The following is a 23,900-nucleotide window of genomic DNA, read 5'->3' as shown; positions in this document are numbered from 1 at the left end:
AGGTTTGATTTAAATCCCTCGAATGATTGAAAATGTTTTGAAATGTATTAATGAATGTTCTGAAAAATTTAATTTAAGCCGACTAGTGTTCTACATTGATCTAAAGGTTGAAGGTTAATCTGAAAGTTTTATAAGACGTTTAACAAAAAAAAAGTATATATATAAAATAAAATATTTTATAATTTTTTTTCTTTTAGTTGCTTCATAATTCAATTATAATCAAAATGATTGATTTACCTTCGGCTACAGATATTTTCTAACTACTTTATCAGCGAACTTTCATAACTTTTGACGTGACGTATTGATATTTTGATGGGCCAACTTTGAAAATTGTTTCAATATATTTTACAACGTATGGTATGTAAGAATGGGGAACATTTACAAAAAAATACTTTTAAAATAATTCTAAATTAGCTTAACATTTCAGTAGGTTAATCATACATTTTAGTTATGGTTTTTAATTTTAATCACCTACAAAATAATACACAATATCTAATAGTTATAAATTATAATCTATAATTTTATATTTTTGTTGTATATTAAAGTTGCTACTACATTTTTAATGCGTCTATGAATTAATTAGCGTAGCAATAAAATCTTCTTAACCAATTAAAAGGCTTACATAATTGCATGTAACTATTGAAAAAAACAAAAAAGTTAACTTAAATCTCAATAAATTACTTTTAATATTATAATAGTTAATAAAATATATACCTATAAGTAAATTAACAATTACTTTTAAAAATATTTACTGGTAACAAATTTTAGTATATAATCGAGACGAAATGTATGTAAGACGAGACGAGTGTAAAAAGAGTCAAATAAATGAATATGAAGGAACAAACCAAAAATGTAAAGCGATTGTGATCCTTTAGAAATATTATGTGCAGTGTTCCAGTTGTTACATAGTATGCGTTAATCGATGAAATATTTAATATATACAGAAAATAATAATCTACGAATAGTGTTTGTGGTAATTAAGATCGTTTAGTGGCTTCTTTTTTCATTATTGTTTTCACATTTGCGTATTATTATTCTAATACCATTTATTATTAAGCGTAACATGTATATATATATATATATATATATTTATATATATGTTATATATACATATATGTAATATATACATATATGTATATATTTATTTCCTTAATGCTCTTATCTTGGTTATAATTGGTGTTTTCTGGGATATTATATTATCATGATTTTAGAGATGTATTGTTAGGATCGGGTTTGATGTTTGTTATTGCTACGATATGCTTAAATTAATTCGATTTGAAACGGTTTAGTGTGATTACTTGCTTTAGTAAGATATATATTAGTGTATATGTTCACTTGTAAATTAATATGATATGCTCTATATCATACTCTCAATTGTTATAATAATTAAGATTTGGTAAATCGAACACCGTTTACGTATATTAATTATAATGGTCTCAATACATATTGTTTTTGATGAGTATTAACCTATAATTGTTAGTCATAATGTAAAGTTTGCTTAACCTCTAATATAATCCATATAAGGTTGGAGAATAAAATGTTGTTGGTTAATATTAAATTTATTCAATCTGTTTCAAAAAAAAAAAAAGAACAATAAGAGCAATTGATGGTATAATAATCTAAAATAAATAAAAATAAAAATACAGATTAGACAGATTGCAGAGGCCTCCCAGTGAAGGTACTACGACATGAATAAGATTATTAAATATCAGTAATTGGGGTAGAGGAGTGGAGATTTCTAATGACCACTCTGTAAGATTTATCTGATTGAAGTTGATATGTATAGAATGATGCTTCTTTTTCATTTGAAAAATGTATTAGTTTTCAATAGTCATCAAGTTTTTCGGTTTTTATTTTTAAATGGGTAGACTTTGATTTACATAATATGAAGCTGTTTAGACCGATTAGTTCCGTAAATTCAGAATGTAGGTCTGAGTAATTTAATACGCCTTTTTAGGTGGTGGCAATGACACTTTCGTCAGTGTAGGTGTAGTAGTATCAGTTAGTCGCTGATTGAGAGACTCTGGTAGGTCGACGTTATCATCTGCAGTCTCGACGAGAGCGCTGTAGCGATTTGGAGAGGCAAATAGCTTTGTTTTTTTAAGTTCATTAGGTGGCATAGTTGGTGTTGTAGGTTATTGAGGGATATTTTGTTTGAATTCGTAGACATTTTTTTTTTTGCTTAATTACGTTCTGCTTATTTATAATTGTAATTGGCGATATGGTTTTATAAGTGTTTGCGTGCGAGCCATGCGGCATGGTGCAAACGGTTTAATCTAATCGCGGGGGCCAAAGGTTACCGTGTGCGACGGTGCTTTGGAGTAACAGAATTAGATATTCTAGCAGATATGAGTTGTTGACAATTATATTATAGTTTAATACAAATACAAAATAATAATTTAAAATTAATTTTTAGTTTTAATATAAGAATCTTATATTAAATATCCTCGGAAAACTGAGTAGTGACGATATCTTGCAGATCTGCGATTCTGTCGTCAAAACGACACAATTAACTGCACCGAAGGTGAAGCGCCCTTATGATTCCGTAGATATTAAAATAACTAAGTTATACATAACACTGTGATAACAATATACGTGTGCACAGCATGACTGGCGTGACGCGACTGTAGAAAAATAAAATTTAAACTTAATTTTATAATTGTGTATTCTTATAGTAAGGTTATTTGATACGACAACGTAATTTCTTAAGAAATTATTAGATTCGAATCCACCATAAAATATCTAAAAAGAAAATGCTCTGAATATTAATATATTGAACTATTATTTTACAAATAATTAGGTACCAACTGTTAACCAAAAAATGCATTCAAATATCCAGACACTAACTACTCGATTTAATATTTGTTAATATTTATTTAATATGTGCTGAGCCAACAGTATATATAATATATATTATATTTAAATAATTGATATGAAGGATTCTTTAATTATACTATTTAAATATATACGTATTAAACTAATAATATTTAAATTAGCACGAATCGACGTATTGTGTATGCACTATTGATAATTCTACTTAATTACAATTATTTTAACTAATTCTATAATAATAATCATTTACGGTGCTATTTAACAACATTAATATTATAATAAATATAAAAATATGAAGTTTAAACTACATTATGCTAATTAGTACTTAAACTTGAAGGTTTGGATATAAGTGTAGATATAATTGACTTGATGCTACAATTAGTATGTTTTTATGTTATACAAAAATCAGTACCTAATACTCCTGTTATTTGAATAATTCAGTAAATTTAATTATAGACGATTTCAAATACTCGTTCAGATAAAAAGAAATATTTATGTGTATTAGGTGGTATATTTAGATTAATATTAAACAATAAAATACTTTCCGGTGATTGAAGTTTTCACATACTCTCCGCGAATATTGCCGTTTTTACATCAACCACATATGGACGATACGTCATTATATCTGTGTGTATTTTGGTGATTGACTTGTAAAGTTGTAACTAATACTCCATTTTGACCCGAACTACCATTTTCTTCGAAAAGTTCTCTATTTGCTATTAATGAAGATTCCTAATACATGAAGCCAGCGTTCAAAATATCTAACGGTTGAGTTATTTGGGTTTGAGCCTGTTGATATAATTTTTTGTTTTCTTAGTCAAACTTATTATTTTTTTTTTTGAGCCAGGTCATTTTACAATGTTGTCTTATAAATAAGGCATAAATAATAATTATAAAAAATTATAGGTTCAACATAATATAAAATTATTTTTATCACAATAGAGATAGATTCTATACAAACAGTTTCTTTTCTTTTTAAGTTCTTAACCGCATAATTGATTCAATTTTTGATAATTCTAAATTTCTAAGCCATAACCTATGTTTATTGATAATTTTTTTAACTGTGAGATTTGTACATGAATACGTTTGTGCTTTGAAACAAATTTTATTTCAAAATCAAATTATGTTATTAAAATTAATATTATTGTAGACATTCATGAAGTCATTATACGCAATTAATATCTCACAACCAAAATTCAACATTAATTTATGTTCAATTATATTATAAACCAATTAATTATATACCACATTATAGCGTACCAGATGAAAATTGATAAAGATGACGTTGTTCTCAAGATTGACGTTACAATCATGATTTTCACCATTGGACGATGTGTATAGATATTAAGATAAAATAAAAAGTAAAATCGAATACTATCTGTAATAAAGCACCATAAAACAAAAACAAAACATAAGTAAATTTAATAATCATTAAACTACAAAAACCATAGTTTAAACAATTTTGATGCTACATAAAATATCTTCCTGATGGATACGTATAAGTTGAAATGGCGATAACGTAACGAATAAATACGAAATATTTTTCTTTGAACTCGAATAATGACAATGCAAATGTTTATTGACCCATAAAAGTATATTAAAATTAAATAATATTGATGTATCCTAAATGTATTAAATTTTTCATAGTTCATAATTAGTCAAAATAATTATTAATTTTGAAGCATTAGAATTTACAACAAACGCTATTCTTAAAATTCACGATTTAATAAATTAATAATTAAAAAATGCTTAGTGGCTAAATTACTCATTAGGTACAAACTATTGTTAGACGCGTACCTACTTAATTGTTATAGCCTTATCGATTTTATGATTAAATTAAAAGTAAAACTTTGCTGAGAAGTCCTAGCTGTCTACTTGGTAATTCTTAAAATATAATGAACTAATTAGTTATTAATATCCAATTACATTGATTCATTATATTATTTTCTGATTTAAAGCTTTTCATAATGTTCCATAATATACATTTTATTGTCTAGCTTATTTTTTTGTGTTGGTACTAGCATAATATATAATATATGATTTGATATTATTATATTTTGCTTAGTTAGGATTGATATTATTATTAATATTATTACATCAATAATATTATTATTATTTATATAATTATTTGGGTTGTTAATTTGAAATATTTAAAAATTTAAAATATCACTTTTCTTAAAATAATTTAATGCAATTAATAAAAAATAATGTTTTTGTATGTGTATTTTCATGGTTAATTAGTATTGATAAGTGATTATTACACATATTAAACATAAATTATTAAAAATTATGATTTAACAACGTTATAGCCGTAATGATTTGCGAACTACTATGTACTATAAGTATATTATAAGGATAATTACTGACTTTTATTTTATAAATATTATGTTTTTTGAAATAATTATCAAACAATATTAAGTAAAACACACATATTAAATAATACATTGCATACAACTTAAAGTATTTTTATAAAGTAACTAATACATGGTTTTAACGATTTATTTTAATTGTTCCATACAATAAACAAAAAAAGATACTTTTAAAGATTCTTAACTTGATTTTAATTTCATAATTTTCATATAAATGAACTATTTAAAAAAATAAATTTTATGAAATTTGAAAACCTGTAATCCAGGTGTAATGCATTTTCTTTAAAACGTATATTTATATTTATCATATAAGTATGCTATGTAAAAAACAACATAATATTATACAATACAATATATGGATATATTTTACGAAATGGACGTCCTTTTTTTTGAAAAGAAAGAATGCACTTAGTGCGTATACTACATACTATACAATATACATTTATGTAAACATATATAATTTAAAAGTAGCTTTATGCGTATGATTATCATGATGTGTATTTGAAAGAAAACGTAATTCCGTTGACAAGTGAATGTATTAGGTGTTTTTACTTTCAATAGATAACGCTAAAGAAATATGATATTACGCACAACGAGCATAGATGATAGCTTATAATACGCATTGTGTGATCAGATTACTGTATAAATTACACAGTGTTTATTTATTAAGTTCATCGTTATACTATAGCTTGTGATATTATGTTTAGTATAGTCTTCAAAAGATAGTTACATTGAATGTTTGATAATAGCATTATGTACACGGGAAAATAGAATTTCTGTAATACCAACTGATAGTAAAGATTGATACGGGATTATCTTTGCCTATGGCAAACATAATTATAAATACCGTATTGTAAAAAAAATTGTATTCATTTATAAAACCAAATGTACCGTCTGAACATCAAAAATAAACTATGCTTCATATAAATTATATTAGTTTTATAATAACTCACAATTCTAATATGTATAAATCACTATTCTTAAAAATAATTAGGCAGATTTGCTGAAACTTTGAACTTAAAATTATTTAAAGTTGCATTTAAAAAATATTTTTGAAGATTCTTCAAGTAACTATACCATTTTATATGTTATACATTAAAACTTAGGTAATATTTGATAAACTATAAAATAGTTCTGAAATTATTTTTATATTTTTTTTTAAGTTTATTTTTTAAGAATTATTTAAACAAATATAATAATAATATAAATACTATTACATGTTTGATGTTTTATTTATATACCAGTAAAATATTTTTCATTTGTTTATGCATATACTTAACTAATGTATTATTGTGCAAACGTTGAACATTAAAGCTTATTTTACCGAAACTATTCAATTGAATATATTTTTATTTAGAAAATTATGCAATATGCTCCTAGTATAATAGACATAGTAAATATTTAGAATATTTGAAATTACAAGGATTGTTAGTGAAGGTGCAGAAACATTCAGTAACGTTATTTTGGCGTGAGTTTAATTATGGTTTTATACTAGTAAAATAATATACACTATGTTTAATTTAAATATATGTAATTATAAATAAAGAAAATACATATAAAGCTGTAGGTGTATATCTGCGTTTTAATTAAAATATTTGTACTTATATAAGAATACAATTATTGTGTAGTGATAATATATTGTGCAATTTGTGTATTAAAACACTATGGCGTTCAATTGTACAAACTCATTTATTTTAATACATATTATTTATTATTTAAAATATAATTACTTTTGAATTAATACGTCTTTACGTACGTTGGGTAACTAAAAAAAAGCTAAAAAAATAAATGAATTTAAACATTATTGTTAAGTTTATTGATCCAAAGTAATGACAAAGTACAATTAAATACAAAAATAAGCTTAAGGTATTACAATCAGTAGTTGTCGAGTTATTTGTTTGCTTGACTTTCGTTGAATTTCCACGAATCGATTGTTTCGTGATTATCAAGTTTTACCGCAGATACCGTGTTTGACAAGTTTTCGTTTATATTGGTGGCATACCTTTGGTTAACATCAAGCAAAGCAGTTTCTAACCACGTGGGACGTGACTGCAAAATAACTTAGGTTATATAACTAAGTTACCTTCTTGAATTTTGTATCTCGAGCAGACAAGTATCTCTATAAATAGTATATATTATGTGTAATATGTACAATGTTTTATATTTATAACATAATTTTACTAATATACGATTATGTTCAAGTTCGTTTAATTAATTTACTATACGAGTTCCATATTATGTGGATTCAATTATTATCTATTAAGATTATGGAAAACCAATAGTTTTTTTTTATTTAATTCCGTATTTTAATGTGTTTGTTATATTTTAGTTGTATGCTGTAAAATTAAATTTACAATAATCAAATGTGCATAATTTAATAATACCTATTTTTATCTTTATGTGAATATTATATTAACGAATACACTATAATGTTATACTTTTAGTTGATGATCATTAAATAAGTAATTTTTTTAAACAAACTATGTTTCTACTAGCTATTGATTTACAATTTACTATAAAGAAATTTAAAACCAATCGTCTATTTTAATAACCTCAATAAATTGTTTTAGACTATTATAACTTCATAATTATTTTGCAAATTGTGTTTGTTTTTGCTTTATTTCATAAAGTATAATAGCACATTAATGAATAAAACAATGATACTAAAACCAATATATATGTTTTTATTTTATTTATTAAATATGATAGATATTATTTTATATTTTTCGTAATCATTGATCATAAATACGTATAAATATTATCAACATAATCTCCGAGTTTTAAAATGTATTACCTACCTTGCTAATACAATTATTAATATTAACAAATAAATAACATTTATTTACTTATTTTTCAGATCGTATGGTCACAACAACAGTATGAGCTCAAAAGATTTAAAAGAGATTTTGCACCAACTCGAAATGTTACAAAACACATTAGTTCAAAACCAGTGTTACGGTTCCCTGATCCATTATTTGTTGATCAATGGTATTTGGTAAGTTGTTTTAAAATTGCTGTACCTGTAACTTATTAATTTAAATAATACGCTCATTCATTTATAAGACTAAATTGTGATGTTGTATATTATAATATTATATATAATTTAAAACATGACATACTTTTGTTTCTAAACGCTACGTATTAATAATTACACTTATATCATTTAGATAATTAAAATGTATCAAATTTCTACATATTTATATTGATTTTCACACTGACTTAAAAATTAAAAAATACAGTGTAGTTATTTAAACGTATAAAATAACTAATAATAACTGCTAAAACATTTTTAAGACATTTCTTATATATTAATGTAGATACTTTATATGAGATTACTTAATTTATTAGTTATACCTAGTCTTCATGAAAAAAAAAAAAAATATTTATTTTAAAATCAATGTGAAAAATCATTTTAAACCCAATTAAGTCTTGGTTGGTGCTAAATTCTAGAAAGTTTAAATTTTAAAAATTTACATAGTTAATAATGTGTTCTATTAAATAATATAAAATTCAATTTTAATTTTAATTAAAAGCTATTTCAATTAATTAAAGAATTTCATGAATAATTAGTAACATGAAAATAGTTTGACCTTTTGTTGGTATTTAGAAATGATTATTAATAAAATAAATAAAACATAAACTATGTTTGAAAATATTTACTGAACCATTCGTTTCCTTTGCTCAGCTTACTTTTTTACGAATACTAAGATTAATCTTTTGAAATCAAATTTATCACATCCATTTTAGGGGTTAGGTCGCTAATGATGAATCGAGCTAAAAACCATCTGTACACAAGAGTATTCTTAGGTCTTTTAATCAGATTATTTATGACAACTAATCAGAATCTAATATATATAGAATATTATTAATTCAGTAGAAATATAATATATATATATATTGTTAAAAAATGAATAGAAATTATTACTTTGATGTTGTTAAAAAAAAAAAAAAAACAAGTTACAAAATTTGCTAATTATAAACAATATATATGATATTTTTATCTAATTTTATTAATAGTAATTTTGTTTTCATTAAAATATTATTATAGAAAAAACAAATCCATTGTAAATATAATATATAAAACTAAGACCTCTTTATTTTTCAATGAAAAATCTGTTTCTCTTTAGTATCTAATAATGAATATTTATTACTAGTATTTTTCTTTACCAATTAAGTTTATTTAGCTCTTTTAGTGTAAAAATTGAAATAACATTCTAACTTACGAGTATAAGCTAATCAAATAATTGATATAGTAATTTATTTTTTAGTATAAAGTAGTATAAGTAGCATAATAATGATCCATACCAATATGCTTTCAAATATCGATATCGTATCGGTATACTGAATAAAAAACTATGTATTGAATTAAATAAAAAAAATCATTATAAATGCAATATACGTATACAACATACATTTTTTTTTATTCTTTGATTATGCAAAAAATATACAAAAAGAACATAAAAAAATGTTTATTATATTATAAACAAGAAAAATTAAATATTAAATTATAGGTATATAATTTACTTTTTATTGATAATGGAACTTACTATTAATTTTTTTAACGACGTAGATAGCTAAAAAATTGTTTGCACCTACTATCTGATAAAATTTAAAAAAAAATAAAATAAAATAAAATGATGTATATAATATTTCATTTTCCACAGTTAACATCTTAGATATTATAAAAGCTTAAATAATTTATTTAATTTAAACCATACTTTTTCTAATGTATTCAGGTCTACACATACAATCAGTACGCAAAACATAAAAATAATTTTTAAATTTATGTTTTATTATACACTATTAAGTAGATATATTTAAGATTTTAACAAATAATTAAATAGAGATATTATTAAATACCAATTATAAACAGAACAAGTTACTAAATAAATAATAATCATTCATTTTTGTTAACTTACATGGCGTTATATAATTATTACTAGGATGGAAATTCATAAAATAGAAACAATGAAGAACATAAAAGAAACTTTTGCTTGGTCAACTAGAAAATATAATAAAATATAACCTAAGGTAGATTTATTTTAATTTTTTATACTTTTTGTTACAAAATTATTTACGTTCAGTTTGCTAGAATAACTAGTTTGCTAATCTTTTTCACTGAAATTATAGTTACAGTTATTTTTATTGTTGTTATTATTATATTGATAAAACAAAAGTTTCTATAAATTAACATTTTATTTTATTTAACGATAAATTGAAAGTGACAATCTCATCACACACGTCGTAATAATAATAATATTATCTAATATACTATATATTCATTGTGCTAGCTAATACTTCATGTATCAATATTGCATACCTATATCGCCGTGTTAGAAAATAATATTTTTGTAAGTGATAATAATAATAATAAATTACAAAATTTATTTACCTAATATTTATTTGTCATTAGTAAAAATAAAAAATATTACATTTTGTTTCAAATAATCAATTATCTGAATATAATATACATTATTGAAGTTAAAAACATTCTAATTTGTACATATATGTAAAATATACATTACAGAAACAATATAATAATATACTTATCCTTGTTAATTCATCTAAAAAAACATTGTATTTTAATACCTGTTAGTGAAAAATATAAAAATAAAAAAATTTAAATTTATATTAAAAATATGTAAAAACTGTAAAATAAATCAAATTTTGTTTTTTGTAATTGCGTTGTCAATCCATAAAATTATGTTTTCTTTGTTCACATTTAATAGGTTACAATATTAAATTTAATAGGTTATTTATAAATCTGATAAATTGAAGAATTGACTTATTTGAATGATTTTATTTTTTAGAATATTTATTCAAAGTTATTAAATATATAACAAAATTAAATTTTGCTGTTAAAATTTGAATTGAAATTTTAAAATTGCTTCACTTTATTCCCATATTTTTTTACTGTGTATAAACAACAAAAAAGTGAATAATTTAATCATATTTAAGTTGTTTAAAAAAAATTAAATTCATTGTAAAAGAAGTTCGTTATACATATAACTAGTGTTATCACATATACTTTTTTTCAGGTTATCCAAAACATAAATAAATTGCTAATATTATTTATGTGATACACTATATTTACATTTTTTGTGCTCTAAAATAAGCAATATATATTATGTTAAACATATAAAATTAGTATATATTTCCAAATAAAATAAATGTTGTATTAATTTTGGTTTTCAAAAAGTTTGTTGTTTTAAATTCATGCATTCAATAGAGTTAAAAAAAAAAAAATAAAATGATTATCCCTATTACTTTATTTTATGTTAAAATTTAAAACAAACTATAACCATGCAAACAACATTAAATTTAAATAATAAGGGATTCCTATTACATACGGTATTCCTGTATATTATTCATTGATTGCACATAATTTGAGTATGCCATTCAATTGAAATGGGAGATGAATGGAGTAGCATACTGATTACAGAATGAATGTCTAAAACATTCCATGGTTCGCCATTTACAATTTCTATTTTATTTGAAAACCTATAATATAATATTGTAGATAATCATTTTTATATATGATATAAATTAGAAGCATAGCAAAATCTATATTTTATAATGAATATATTTCAGAATAAAATTTAAATATGCAATTCAACTAGTATTACAATAATACCCAAATAAAAAATGAATAATGTCTACAAGGAAAATTATAATAAAAAAAATAAATATTAGTACACTTGAACATATGATTATTGATATAAAATATACATAATTATTTAAATTTCTTGATTGGATAGCTATATTTTTACTCAAATTATAATTTATAAATTTGATTAAATAGTGATTTTTTTAAATTACTTACATATTTTGTATAATTTTACGTAGTAACTTACTAATTTTTTCAATTTAAAATTCCTTCTTACTTATGTAAATCTATTTTTTATTCTTATTTTAATTTGTATATTTTATATCTAAACTTAAATTAGTATTAGTAGTAACTGAGTTATTAAAGATTATATACAGAGTATAATTAATAGCAATTAATCATTTGTCGAATATAATTATAAATATATAATAAAATGAACATATTATATTTAGCTAATTACTAATATAACTTAACTAAATTATAAAATATTAACATATCAATAATGTAAAATATATTTTTAATCTTAATATTATTACTTTTATTTCAATTTTAAATTTATCAATTGATTATTTATTGATGTTTAAATTTAAGTTTTAACTGATTCTTTAGTTAATATAGGTAATTATCTTTTTTGTCATAAAAATAAATATGGGACACTTGCTTAATGATTTTTATCATTAAGTTACTACTATCTACTCTCTCTATAAATAAGTATAAAATGGGGTCAATAAAATGAATGCATCTATAACATTTTTCTTTTTGTTTGGACGAATATACTGGATGTTCGTGAGGAAACTCAAATTTCACTATAGCAATATAAATACTTTACGAGCACTTTTCATTTGATCGCAATTTGATATAAACGAAAAAAAGAACACTTACACATTTTTAACACATTTTGATCACAAAGAAAGTTATTTATTACCTACTAAGAGATATTTAATTTGTATGTCTACGTTAAAAATATTAATAATATTTATTAAACAAAACATTATTTTTATGGTAAAAATAATAACATTTGTCATTAATTCTTCAATGTATCTTTCCCATAATTTTTTTTACAAGTATATAGTGATTAATGAACAATGATAGATTAATATTACTGTATTTTAATAAAACAAACTTAATATAAGCTGTTTGTAATGCGCTTTCTATAGAATATATAAAACATACAGTATATGCGTCAAACATACAAAATGTCGGAAGCTGTTCATATATGTTATTGAATTATTTTATAGTGAATAATTCAAGTCCAATAAAGATATCTGTGTTTATATAACTAATAATACAAACTTAAGTAGTAGGTAGTTAGAACGCTTTAATTTTATATAAATGGCATATTAATATATGAATATATGGCGACTTCTTAAGTTAATATAAGGTATTATTTACTTTACAGTAATAATACTAATACTATATAATATGCCAAGTATGATGTATATTTTGTAAAAATGTGTGAATTGAAACTTATTAATTTATGATAAAAAATATATTAAAAAAACGTATTGTCGTAGATAATGTGGTTTAAAATATTGTAATTAATAATAACAAAAAATCTACGGAAGAAAACGAACTACTGCCATGTAGCTAGTTAATCTTATTTAGTGACATGTATTCTAGAATGAATTTTAAAAATTTAAATAATACAGTAAATAAAAATATTCATGATATATTATAAATTATTATGGTGTGTAAAAGTTAATTATTAGTTAGTTACAAAGTCCTTGAAGCAGAGAACTATGAAATAAATAGGTATGTTTAACAAATTCAAAATGTCAAATACTTTGTAACAGACATTTTGCAACAACATGTCATAACTTTTCAAAAGTATGTACATTTGTGTTTTAATAATAATTTACATACATAGTAGACGTTATCAATTTTTAATTGTAACAAAAACTATTTAGATACAGTACTCGAATACTTTAAAATGTAAACGATCTCCTACGAATTAGTAATAGTTACTGAGTAATAACAATTTTAATTCACGTAGTAAACCACTTTGGTTATCAAATATAAATGTATTTTCAAATTATGCATAGCTATTTCTCAAAATAGTATTTAAACAACTTACTATAATATTATACATTAAGTTTAATAAAAAAAAAGTTAATTATTATTGATAAAAAATTATGGTTTTTTTTTTAATTTTTACAATTGTAGTAAATTTGAATATTTTAGGTGATCAAGTATACTCTACGGTGTCAATAATATTATAAAAAAATAATACAAATGTATTATTTTTATTTAAAGAAGTATAAATAAAAATAAATCAATTTTAAAATGATTCAAGTATAATAATTCATGAATTTTCGACTGTGACGGTTGATATTTGAAATATTATCTTTTGGGTTTACTCTAATATGCTAATAACTTTTCCACAAAGAAAAAAGTAACATTTTCCATCGAGATTGATTTCTTTTAATATTGAAATCAAGGTATATCTATTTTTGATTTTATCCTTTAACGATATATATTATAACTTTGGAAAAATTAACTCAAAAGAAACTTTGAACATTTAATGACATACATTTTTAATTATCTCCTAAATAAATATCTATACCATATACCTATATTATACATCTTCTTCAAAAAAACTGAATTTAATTTATATGAAAGAGGTTTTTTTTTTTTTTTTATAATATGAAGTCTTTATACAAAATATTATACCTAAACTTTGAATACACTTTGTACCACTATACCAAATTTCTGTGGTAAAATGTATAATAATAATATATTTAAATTATTCATAGTGAAAAAAAAAACAGTATTATTAAAATATGTTTTTTGTTATTTTATTTGTTATCTCGACCACATGTCACAATTTCCACTTAGAATTATATTTCAAGTAATATGATTGAGTAGTGTCGATCAGTAGTACCACAATATTTTTTTTACATAGAGGTATGCTAACAATGTTTTTCGCAAAATTACATACTACCAATACAAGAGAAGAGTGTCATTTTGTAGAAATACATTTTCATTTTTCACAATGCAACACATTTCGGGTTGGTGATGCGTTGTAAGTTGTAACATTTTAAACCTTCCTATGTTTTCACTACTGGATGTTATATCATTTATGTATATATAACTACATATTTATATACATATATTTAAAAATTTAAACTAAAAATAACATCCATGTATCTTAATCTATTATACAAGTATGTAACAAATAATAACAAAAGTTGATAAAAAATTATGCTTTGCAAGCATTGGGTTGATCACTTATCTACTATTTATTATATACTCAACATATCTATGCCAGAAATGTTAAATTTTGTGTTGTGAAATTTAATTTGAAAGAAACATAAATCATCACATTCTAAAATAATCATTTTGAAACAATTGTACGAATACCACACTCACTGAAATGTGTTTATTTCTGTATTGCTTATCTTTAGATTTTTCGTAAATATGATGGAAAAAGTGTAAAAACTGAGAAAAATACTTCTTCAACTTTGAAAACAATGCTCAATCTTCCCGATAAATTGGAAAAAATATTTTATACAATTGTCGGTATACTAATTCTGACTATAAATGAGTTCCCGTAGAATATAAAATAAAACCCTTTTAATTTAATGTATGGATGTATGCCATTGGTTCACTGTTGGTTTATAAAAAGTTTAAATTTAAAATTCTTAATGATGATAATTTATAGATATAATATATTTTTTAAATATTCATGTTTATTTTTTTTTAATTCTAGCATAGTTAAATGATTGTATAAAATTGGTTGACAGAAACTACTAAAATATTAGAAAAATGGTATGTTTATTTAAACGGTTAAATTTTTAGCTGACTTAATACATTTAATTTTTTAATATAATATGATAAGTAAAAATACATTGACGGAAAACTTAATGTTTTAATATCTAATGTAGACGAACTACTGATATATACGAGTACATAAAATAAAATAATAACTTTTAAATTTGAATGAATTTTGAATTCGGTTTTCAATAGTTTAATTTTAATACTATTATATAGTTTCATAAACGTATTCAGAAGAATTATTTTCGTAAAAAAAGTAAGAATGAATGCCATATTGACTATGTATACCTTTATTAATATGACAATAATTTTAAATGGTACAATGTAGATTGCATATCATATAATATTCATTTCTATGGTACGATTGTTTTTTGTTATACATTTGCGCGTGTAGTATCAGTTATATAAACTAAAATAGATGTATTTGTTTTATATATAATATATTATCCTAATATCTACCTTATTTATTAAAATATATTTTTTTAACTAAACAAAATACAAATATTTTACAAAAAATGATTTAAATTTGGCTAACTGCCTTGATTTGTTGGCACCAAAAATGAATATTTTACGTTTTTGTATACTATTTTTTCCAATAAATAATTTGCTCTTAATAACATCGTGATATTTCAATTTAAAAAAGTTATCTTCAAAAACCTCAAATAATTTAATTTATTACCTCTTCTGTAGTAACTAGTATTACAAAACGAAATTTTATACAAATTGTACATCAGAAAAAATATTATGTATAATATTATTTGATATTATTAGTATACTAGAATATATACCAACTTTGAATTAACTATAAAATATGTATTTTACAAAATAAGATAACACTATTTTTGTTATTTTAAAAACCATGGTAACTTTTAATGATTACATTTTTGTAAGTTTACAGCTAATTGTACAAGAAGGAATAATAAGGAATTAAAAGTACTAAAAATAATTATTCTTAAAAGAAATATATTTTTGTATTTTTTCCTCATACGAAGAATTAATATACCTTCGAATATCAGATAAACACTTTTCTGACATTGTTTACTCGATTAATTCCTGTGTAACACCTTTATTTTAAATATACAACAAGACAGCTACTGCTTTCAATTACATTATAAGTTCATTAATGTTTAATTAAATCAAACAAGGTAGCATAAAATACCAATAAAATGATATGCCAATAATAATTTAGCATAATATTATTAATTGTAGTTAAATTTGCCCTGAAACGGAAAACAAATGTTTCAACAATTATTTATCTGTATATTGACAATAAGTATTAACTGTTTTTAACAATACGGTTGTTTTAAATTCCTCAACGCAATCTTTGAATAGTTTCATATCATGTAACCATCACGTATTATGAATTAATAATAGGTTATTTTAGGGTTAGGTTAGGTTACTATATTATATAACATCAGTATTAATTTTTCAAAAACTATTTCTTCAAACACATTTTCAAGTATTGTTTAACAAATTTTATGGAATTGTAGGTATATATATGTATAATTTTCAATAAGTTTTTTATTTATTGTACAAAATTTAAGATATATTAAATTAAGTAAAATAAATATTTTTATTCATTAACATTTTTTTTTATTATTTTTTGTGTCTATAAATTTTCATGTAAAAATATACTTTATAATTTAGTATAGAATGACAGAATTATATAATAATACAATTGCATATCAAGCCATTCATTTATGAAAAAAAAAAAACAAATGTTTTTAAACTAATATCATAATAATAATACATAAAGTTGCAGTTAGGTAAAAATACTTATGTTTAGTTCAACTGCGACGACGCAAAACGTGCCATTACAATATAACGCATAGCATTTTATACCTACTTATATCGGAACTTCAAAAGATAAAGGAATATATACCATGTGAGTTGTAATTTAAAATAAAAAAATTTAAAATATAAAATAAATATCACTTGATAATTTCATTTAATACTCATGTTAGTATTTTCTATACTTGTTAAAATTTTCAAAATACATAGTTCCTTATACGTTGAACTTATAGCCAGTTAAACATTTTTTTTTCTTTTTTAATTTACTTGATTTTCTCTGAGCGTTTTAAAAATGTTCCTAAAACCCATTGATAATTTTTGAAAAAAATTAATCTGGCACGGGTTTGAAGAAATTTCAGTGACTCACACTTAATTGTTCTTGAAAAATTATGGTTTAACATTTAATATATAAATAAATTGTTATAGTTTTCAAATTTAGAACATGCTAAAATATTACTAAGATGAACAAAGAAATATTATTATAAATTCTTCAATGTTAATTTTATCCATTACGTATTTATGTTTTTTATTATTTGAATTATATTATAAGTGATTGTATTAACCTAACATAAATTAATCTAAAAAAGTTGTATATTATAAGTAATTTATCAGGTGGATAATGGTTTTTAACAGTGTTATATTTTTTTAGTTTTGGGTATTTTAAAAAAAAAAAAATAAAGTGTTTATTATTTTAATATTTCTATAATTTATTATAAAGAAAATGAAACAATTATTTTATAAAAAAGTGATAATGAAAATTAAAAACAATAAAAATTTTAATTACAATACATACAATAAGAAATTTTTTTAACAAGTTATGCCATAGATTATTAATGATACATAATCTTATTTCATATTATATTCATAACTGTTCCCTGAAAGGAATATTATTTATTGTTTTCAAATTAAAAGTCAACGAGTAAGTCAAATCTGAAACGCATTTTTTGTTTATAGTAGTGTTTACTTACATAAATTGAATAGTGATCAATGAAAAAAACCGCTGTTTAAAAAGTTTAAATGAGTAAATGATTAAATTTCTCTGATTTAAATAAAAGTATTATTAATATATTTGAATAAAACCTTGCTCAATATCATAAAAATTGAATTTTATTAAAAAAAAATGTGTTTTTAATAAGAAATATAATTATTAAAATGAACATATTTAGTTGATTATATATATAAATAGTAATTTAGTTTGAAATCAATATCATATACGTTTTATTTATTTAACAATAATTGTTGTTCTACCTTTTAATTAAGGAGTTTATGCCCTGTGAGAACTTATATTAATATATTATAATTATATCACATACGGTTTTTTTTTAACCGAAAACTCTTAATTATCTTATATTTTTATTACTCACCATTATTTAACTACAATAATTGTATGCTTCAATTCGTTTACTTTTTGTATTTTCAGTCCAATTTAATTACTTTATTGATCTAAGAAATTATATTGCATCTTTTGTTTAAGACTTTAAGTTTCATGTTAAATTCTAAATATTTTTTTTCTAGATCTATTTATAAACATTGTTCATTTAGAATAAAAACATTATAATATTGTTAAAATTATATACATAATTTTATTTACAATAATTAAAAAAATAAATAAATAAATCAATAAAAATAATAAAAATAAATTATTATAAACATTTTAAATACCAAATTTATTTTGTTCAATTAATAGCGTTTTACTGATATCCAAATTAAAAATAAAAGTTAATAGATCAATCTATTTTTACTACAATAAAATATTTATATTAAAGTTTATTTAATTAGGTCATTATTTTTATAGTTTTATAATCAAACAAAACATAAATATAATATAATAAAATAACTTTATTTATAACCTCAACTTAAAATTATAATGATCTATTGAAGTAAAAATTAAATTATCTTTTTAAATGATTAAAATTAATTACACTAAAATTTTGTGAAGGAATCGGAGGACATATTTGGTTTAGCATATAATCCAACCTTGGTTGGACTTTTTTCTGGGATAGAAAAACGTTTTTATCAAAAAACCTTATATTTAAATATTACAGTAGGATATTTACTTCTGTTTAAATCGGAAAGAGTTACAATATACATTTTGTAGGAAAAATTGGTTTTAAATTTAAATATTATATAATTAAGATTATTAAATTTACCTTTGACATAGTTTTACATAGAGGAACATCAACAAAACATTAGATTAGATTAATTATGAAAAAATTCAGAAAAAATATTTTTTAACATCATAAAGCTTTGAGACCAGAGATTGAAACCTAAATTAAAAATACCGGTATTTGAATAGGAACGATATGAAAATTAAGAATTGGAACCTTTCCAACACCTTACTTTGATTCTCTTAGTAACCCAAGGCAATATTTGTCCAATATTTGATACCAATATTTGTGGGTAGAGAATCGTTCAGTTTTTTTATAGTTCCAATTATATTTAGGCAATAAAAATGTATTCAAGACATTTTAATATAATATAGTACATGTTTGAGCATAATATAATATATATTTATAATTTTCTATTTCTTAAGTCTATAATAGTTTCAGAGAACAATAAAATATGAATAGTTAAAAATTAAATATTTAAATATTTACCTATTAGTTAGTCAAAACCAGTTGTCATATTTAAATGTATGTTTTAATAACATCATAAATACACACAGGCATTATTTTTTTCCTGATTGTGTCATGGTTTGTTTAATGATTATTCTAACTATATTAAAAATGCTTATAAACCGATTTATTTTTATATACACAATGTATTTGTAGATATTTAAATAAAACTTAATAATTTATGATAAATATTTTATAAAAATAAAAATAGGCGTAATTTGTAGTGTTGAAATTATCGATTATTCGTATAAACTATAAAAAAAAAAAAATGAACGACTCCTTAAATTTGTCTTTAGTATTATTTGTAGATAGACTGTTTATACTTGATATTTTTTAAGTTAAAAAATACATATATACCTGCCTATCTCTAACTACCAATATTATCAAAATCGAAAGTTATTTTGATATTTTAAAAATCGGTATCGATTTTTTTTTCAAAAATAAAATTATAACTGAACTTATAAAAATCATTAAGATTCGAGATTTTTCTTTAAACACAATATCCAAGACAATTTAAAACTTATATATTATATACATTTTTAGTATATATTAATATAAATATATATTTTAATATGTATATATAATTTTTTTAAATTATGATTTGTGAAATTTAAACTCAGATTAATTGTGTTATAAATTAATTTAAACTAAATATACAAATAACAACTTAACTTAAACTTAATATGTATCAAGCATTTAAAATAAATAAAAATATCACCATTAGTACGTAGAAGTTCTTTAAATATTTTAAATTACCTTATTATTCAAAATTATATTTTTTACATTTAATAATAGCAAATTTAATTCAACTAGTAGTACATGATTTCTTTAGTCTAACATAGTAAATATTTTTGTGATTTCTTTGTGTAATGTGGTCGGGGAACTTAACCTAACCTGGTCTCATATTTGTGTGAACTTATTTTTATTATTTTATAATCTGTTTATGAAATTTATACACACCTATAGTAAAAAATAATGACATATATAACTTTTTAAAATAAAATAGTAAAGTTATATAATTTTTGATTGGAATTCGACAAATACAGTTTGTAAGTAGTAAAAATAATTATGAAGATCAGTGCATTTTGTTATTTTTTTTTTTGTGATATTATTTTAGTAAAACTAAATAAATCTAAAATATTAAAATATTTCATTATAGCAAGTAACCGTTTTCAACATAATTTTAAAGTGACAAGAAAATCGTTGGGTGAAACGTCGTAGTTTCACTAAGGCGAATAAAATTAGATTGACGTTATAATATAAAGTTTTACTTTAAAAATGAAATAATAATATATTTATAGTTTATCTAAAATTCTGAATGGAATAAACAATATTATAATTGTTATCACTTAAGTGTCACAAGTTTAAATAACTAAAGTTAAAAATATCTAACACACATAAAAATTAAGTAAGTATATAGTAGCAATAAATGAATTATAATGTATTATATTTAATAGTATATAAATTTAAAATAATATGATAAACATTATAAAACAAATTTAAAATTTAATAAAGATGAATTAAAATTAGGTAGTTGTTGATAATTTAAATGTTTTTTTTTTTTAAGCAGAACTTTTGAGTATAGTCAAATCAGAAAACAATAAAAAATCAAGCGTATCCAATTACAAAGTTGTTTTGGTTTGAATAACTATTTGAGAATAAATGTAATACCTAACTACTAGTAAATGGAATTTGTTAAAAATAATTATTAATTATAAGTTGAAGAAAAATGTACTAAAATAACAAAAATACAAGACATTAGTTAAAAATAATAATACTATAATTTTTATAATATTAATAGTTGTAGCTCCGTCAATAATTCATATTTCATTATTACACTAAAAAAAAAAAAGACCACTTAAGAATGGTCATAAGTGAGTAACGCTCTTCTGTATAGTAGGCCACTATAATGGATATATTTAACTTGAATCCAATGATAGGTATTATTGTAAACGGAAAACGATTCTAAACGGAAATGATTTGTCAGCCTAGGATATATTTTCCAGGGGGTGGTAAAAAAAGATGGTTTATGTTTTAACGACTTGAATATCCCAAAATTTAAGTTCTTTTATAATTATGGTAAGCTACACATCAATAAGAAGTGTGAACTGTTTTTTTCACTTATAAATTTATAAATTATTAGATACGAGTATTGAGTATGTAAAGTATTTTATAACTCACCAAACAGAATGTTAGACAAACAACAGTGATTGATAATTGCATAAAATTATACTAATGAATTAATTTTATGCAATAGTCTTGCAAACTTCTACAAAAGTGGATATTTATCTTTTGGCTTGGATATTATACAAAAAATGTACATTCAGGATTTAAAAATGATACAAATTCTCAAAAATGATGATAAAAGTATTATTTTTTTGTATATAAAATTAAATTATGACTACAATACCTAGATATTTTAGTTACATTTATTTTGAATTTAAAATATTATGATTCTATTTTTTTAATGGACGTTGAGTTTATCAGTATTATATGTGGGTGTGTTTATTTATAATTAATTAATTACAAATCATAATTACATAAATAAATATATTTTTTTTTATTTATATATTTTTTAGTAATAAAAAAAATGTTTATTTAAGTTAATAATGTAAACACTTTTTAATTACCAAACATATTATACTTAAAATAATATATATTTTTTTTAATTTCAAGATATTATTAACTTCCTTTTTTTAAAAAAAATATAATTATTTTAATTTATTTTAAGTCATACAGTCCGAATTATATCATACATATTTAAAAGAATAATTATTTATAGTATTCATAATTTTTTCTAGCTTTATTTTTTTATTATTATTATTATTATGACTATTACAATAAAAGCTTTCAATGATTTATTTTTGTGCCAACGAAATAAAAATTGTTATTACCTACATCCCAATAATTCTTAATTGCTTAATTGGTCGATAATTATTTAGTAATTTCATAAAAATAATGATTTTGGTACTGAAAGAGATGGTATTGTGTATGAATTGTTGGTAATTTCACATTTACTAATAATAATTAAGGGAATACGTAATTCGCGTATATTTTACAACACTATATAATGTCGCCTTTTATTGTTATTGCGAAATCCGGCTACACGCTTTATTTATGGCTCTACGAGAACCGATGACATTACAACTGTCGCTAATACAGGGTTCAAAATTATTGCCACATAGGGAAATGAATCACTTGTCCAGTTGGTCCAGAATGATTACTAAAGCTTTATGTTTGACATAAATATATAAACTTGCAAGCAAATATAAGTTTAGAATGTTATTTCCCTATATACACAATCATACATAATATATATTATATGAATTTATATTTATACACATTTTTATAAATATATATATATATAGAATGGAGGCGCCAAAGGAGGATTCGATATGAATATAGGACCAGCCTGGCAAAAAGGATACACTGGAAAAGGAGTAGTTGTGTCGATACTTGACGATGGTGTACAAACAAACCATCCGGATTTAGCTATGAACTACGTAAGTTTTTTTTTACACGTAATAAACAAATATTTTAAAATTAAATTTTAAATTAAATTGCTTCAGCCGAAGTAAGGCAAATATTGTAATTAGAAATATTGAAATAGTGCATGTTTAGTCATAAAACATAATAAAATCAATAATATAACAACATAATATGTATTCATTTTCATTACTGGTTTGTCACACAAACAATAGAATTTAATTAATACATAGTTACTTATTAAAAACGATTTATAAATGGTATATTTTCAAATATTTATTATTATAAATAGTAATTTAATATTTTTTTAAATAATAATTACTAATCATATAATTAATAAACTATATAATCCTAGATTTATACATAATAATATAATCTATTATTATTACTTAATGTATCTTTTATATTTTATCTATAAATATTAAA

General features: G+C 21.7%; 1 protein-coding gene across 4 annotated transcripts in view; it reads left to right on the top strand.

Annotated features, from left to right (window-relative positions):
• The window catches only part of LOC114122374 (uncharacterized), a 108,903-nt gene that overhangs the window by 37,847 nt on the left and 47,156 nt on the right, over positions 1-23,900 (top strand). For all 4 annotated transcript variants that reach the window (XM_050197532.1, XM_027985015.2, XM_050197531.1 and 1 more), the window contains exons 3-4: positions 8,059-8,196; positions 23,357-23,491. In XM_050197532.1, the coding sequence (XP_050053489.1) occupies positions 8,059-8,196; positions 23,357-23,491 (273 nt within the window). The remainder of the gene's footprint in view (positions 1-8,058; positions 8,197-23,356; positions 23,492-23,900) is intronic.

The sequence above is a fragment of the Aphis gossypii genome, chromosome 1 (assembly GCF_020184175.1).
Source record: "Aphis gossypii isolate Hap1 chromosome 1, ASM2018417v2, whole genome shotgun sequence".
NCBI lineage: Eukaryota > Metazoa > Arthropoda > Insecta > Hemiptera > Aphididae > Aphis > Aphis gossypii.
Note: the sequence above shows the minus strand (reverse complement) of the source record. Positions and strands in the feature narration are given on the sequence as shown.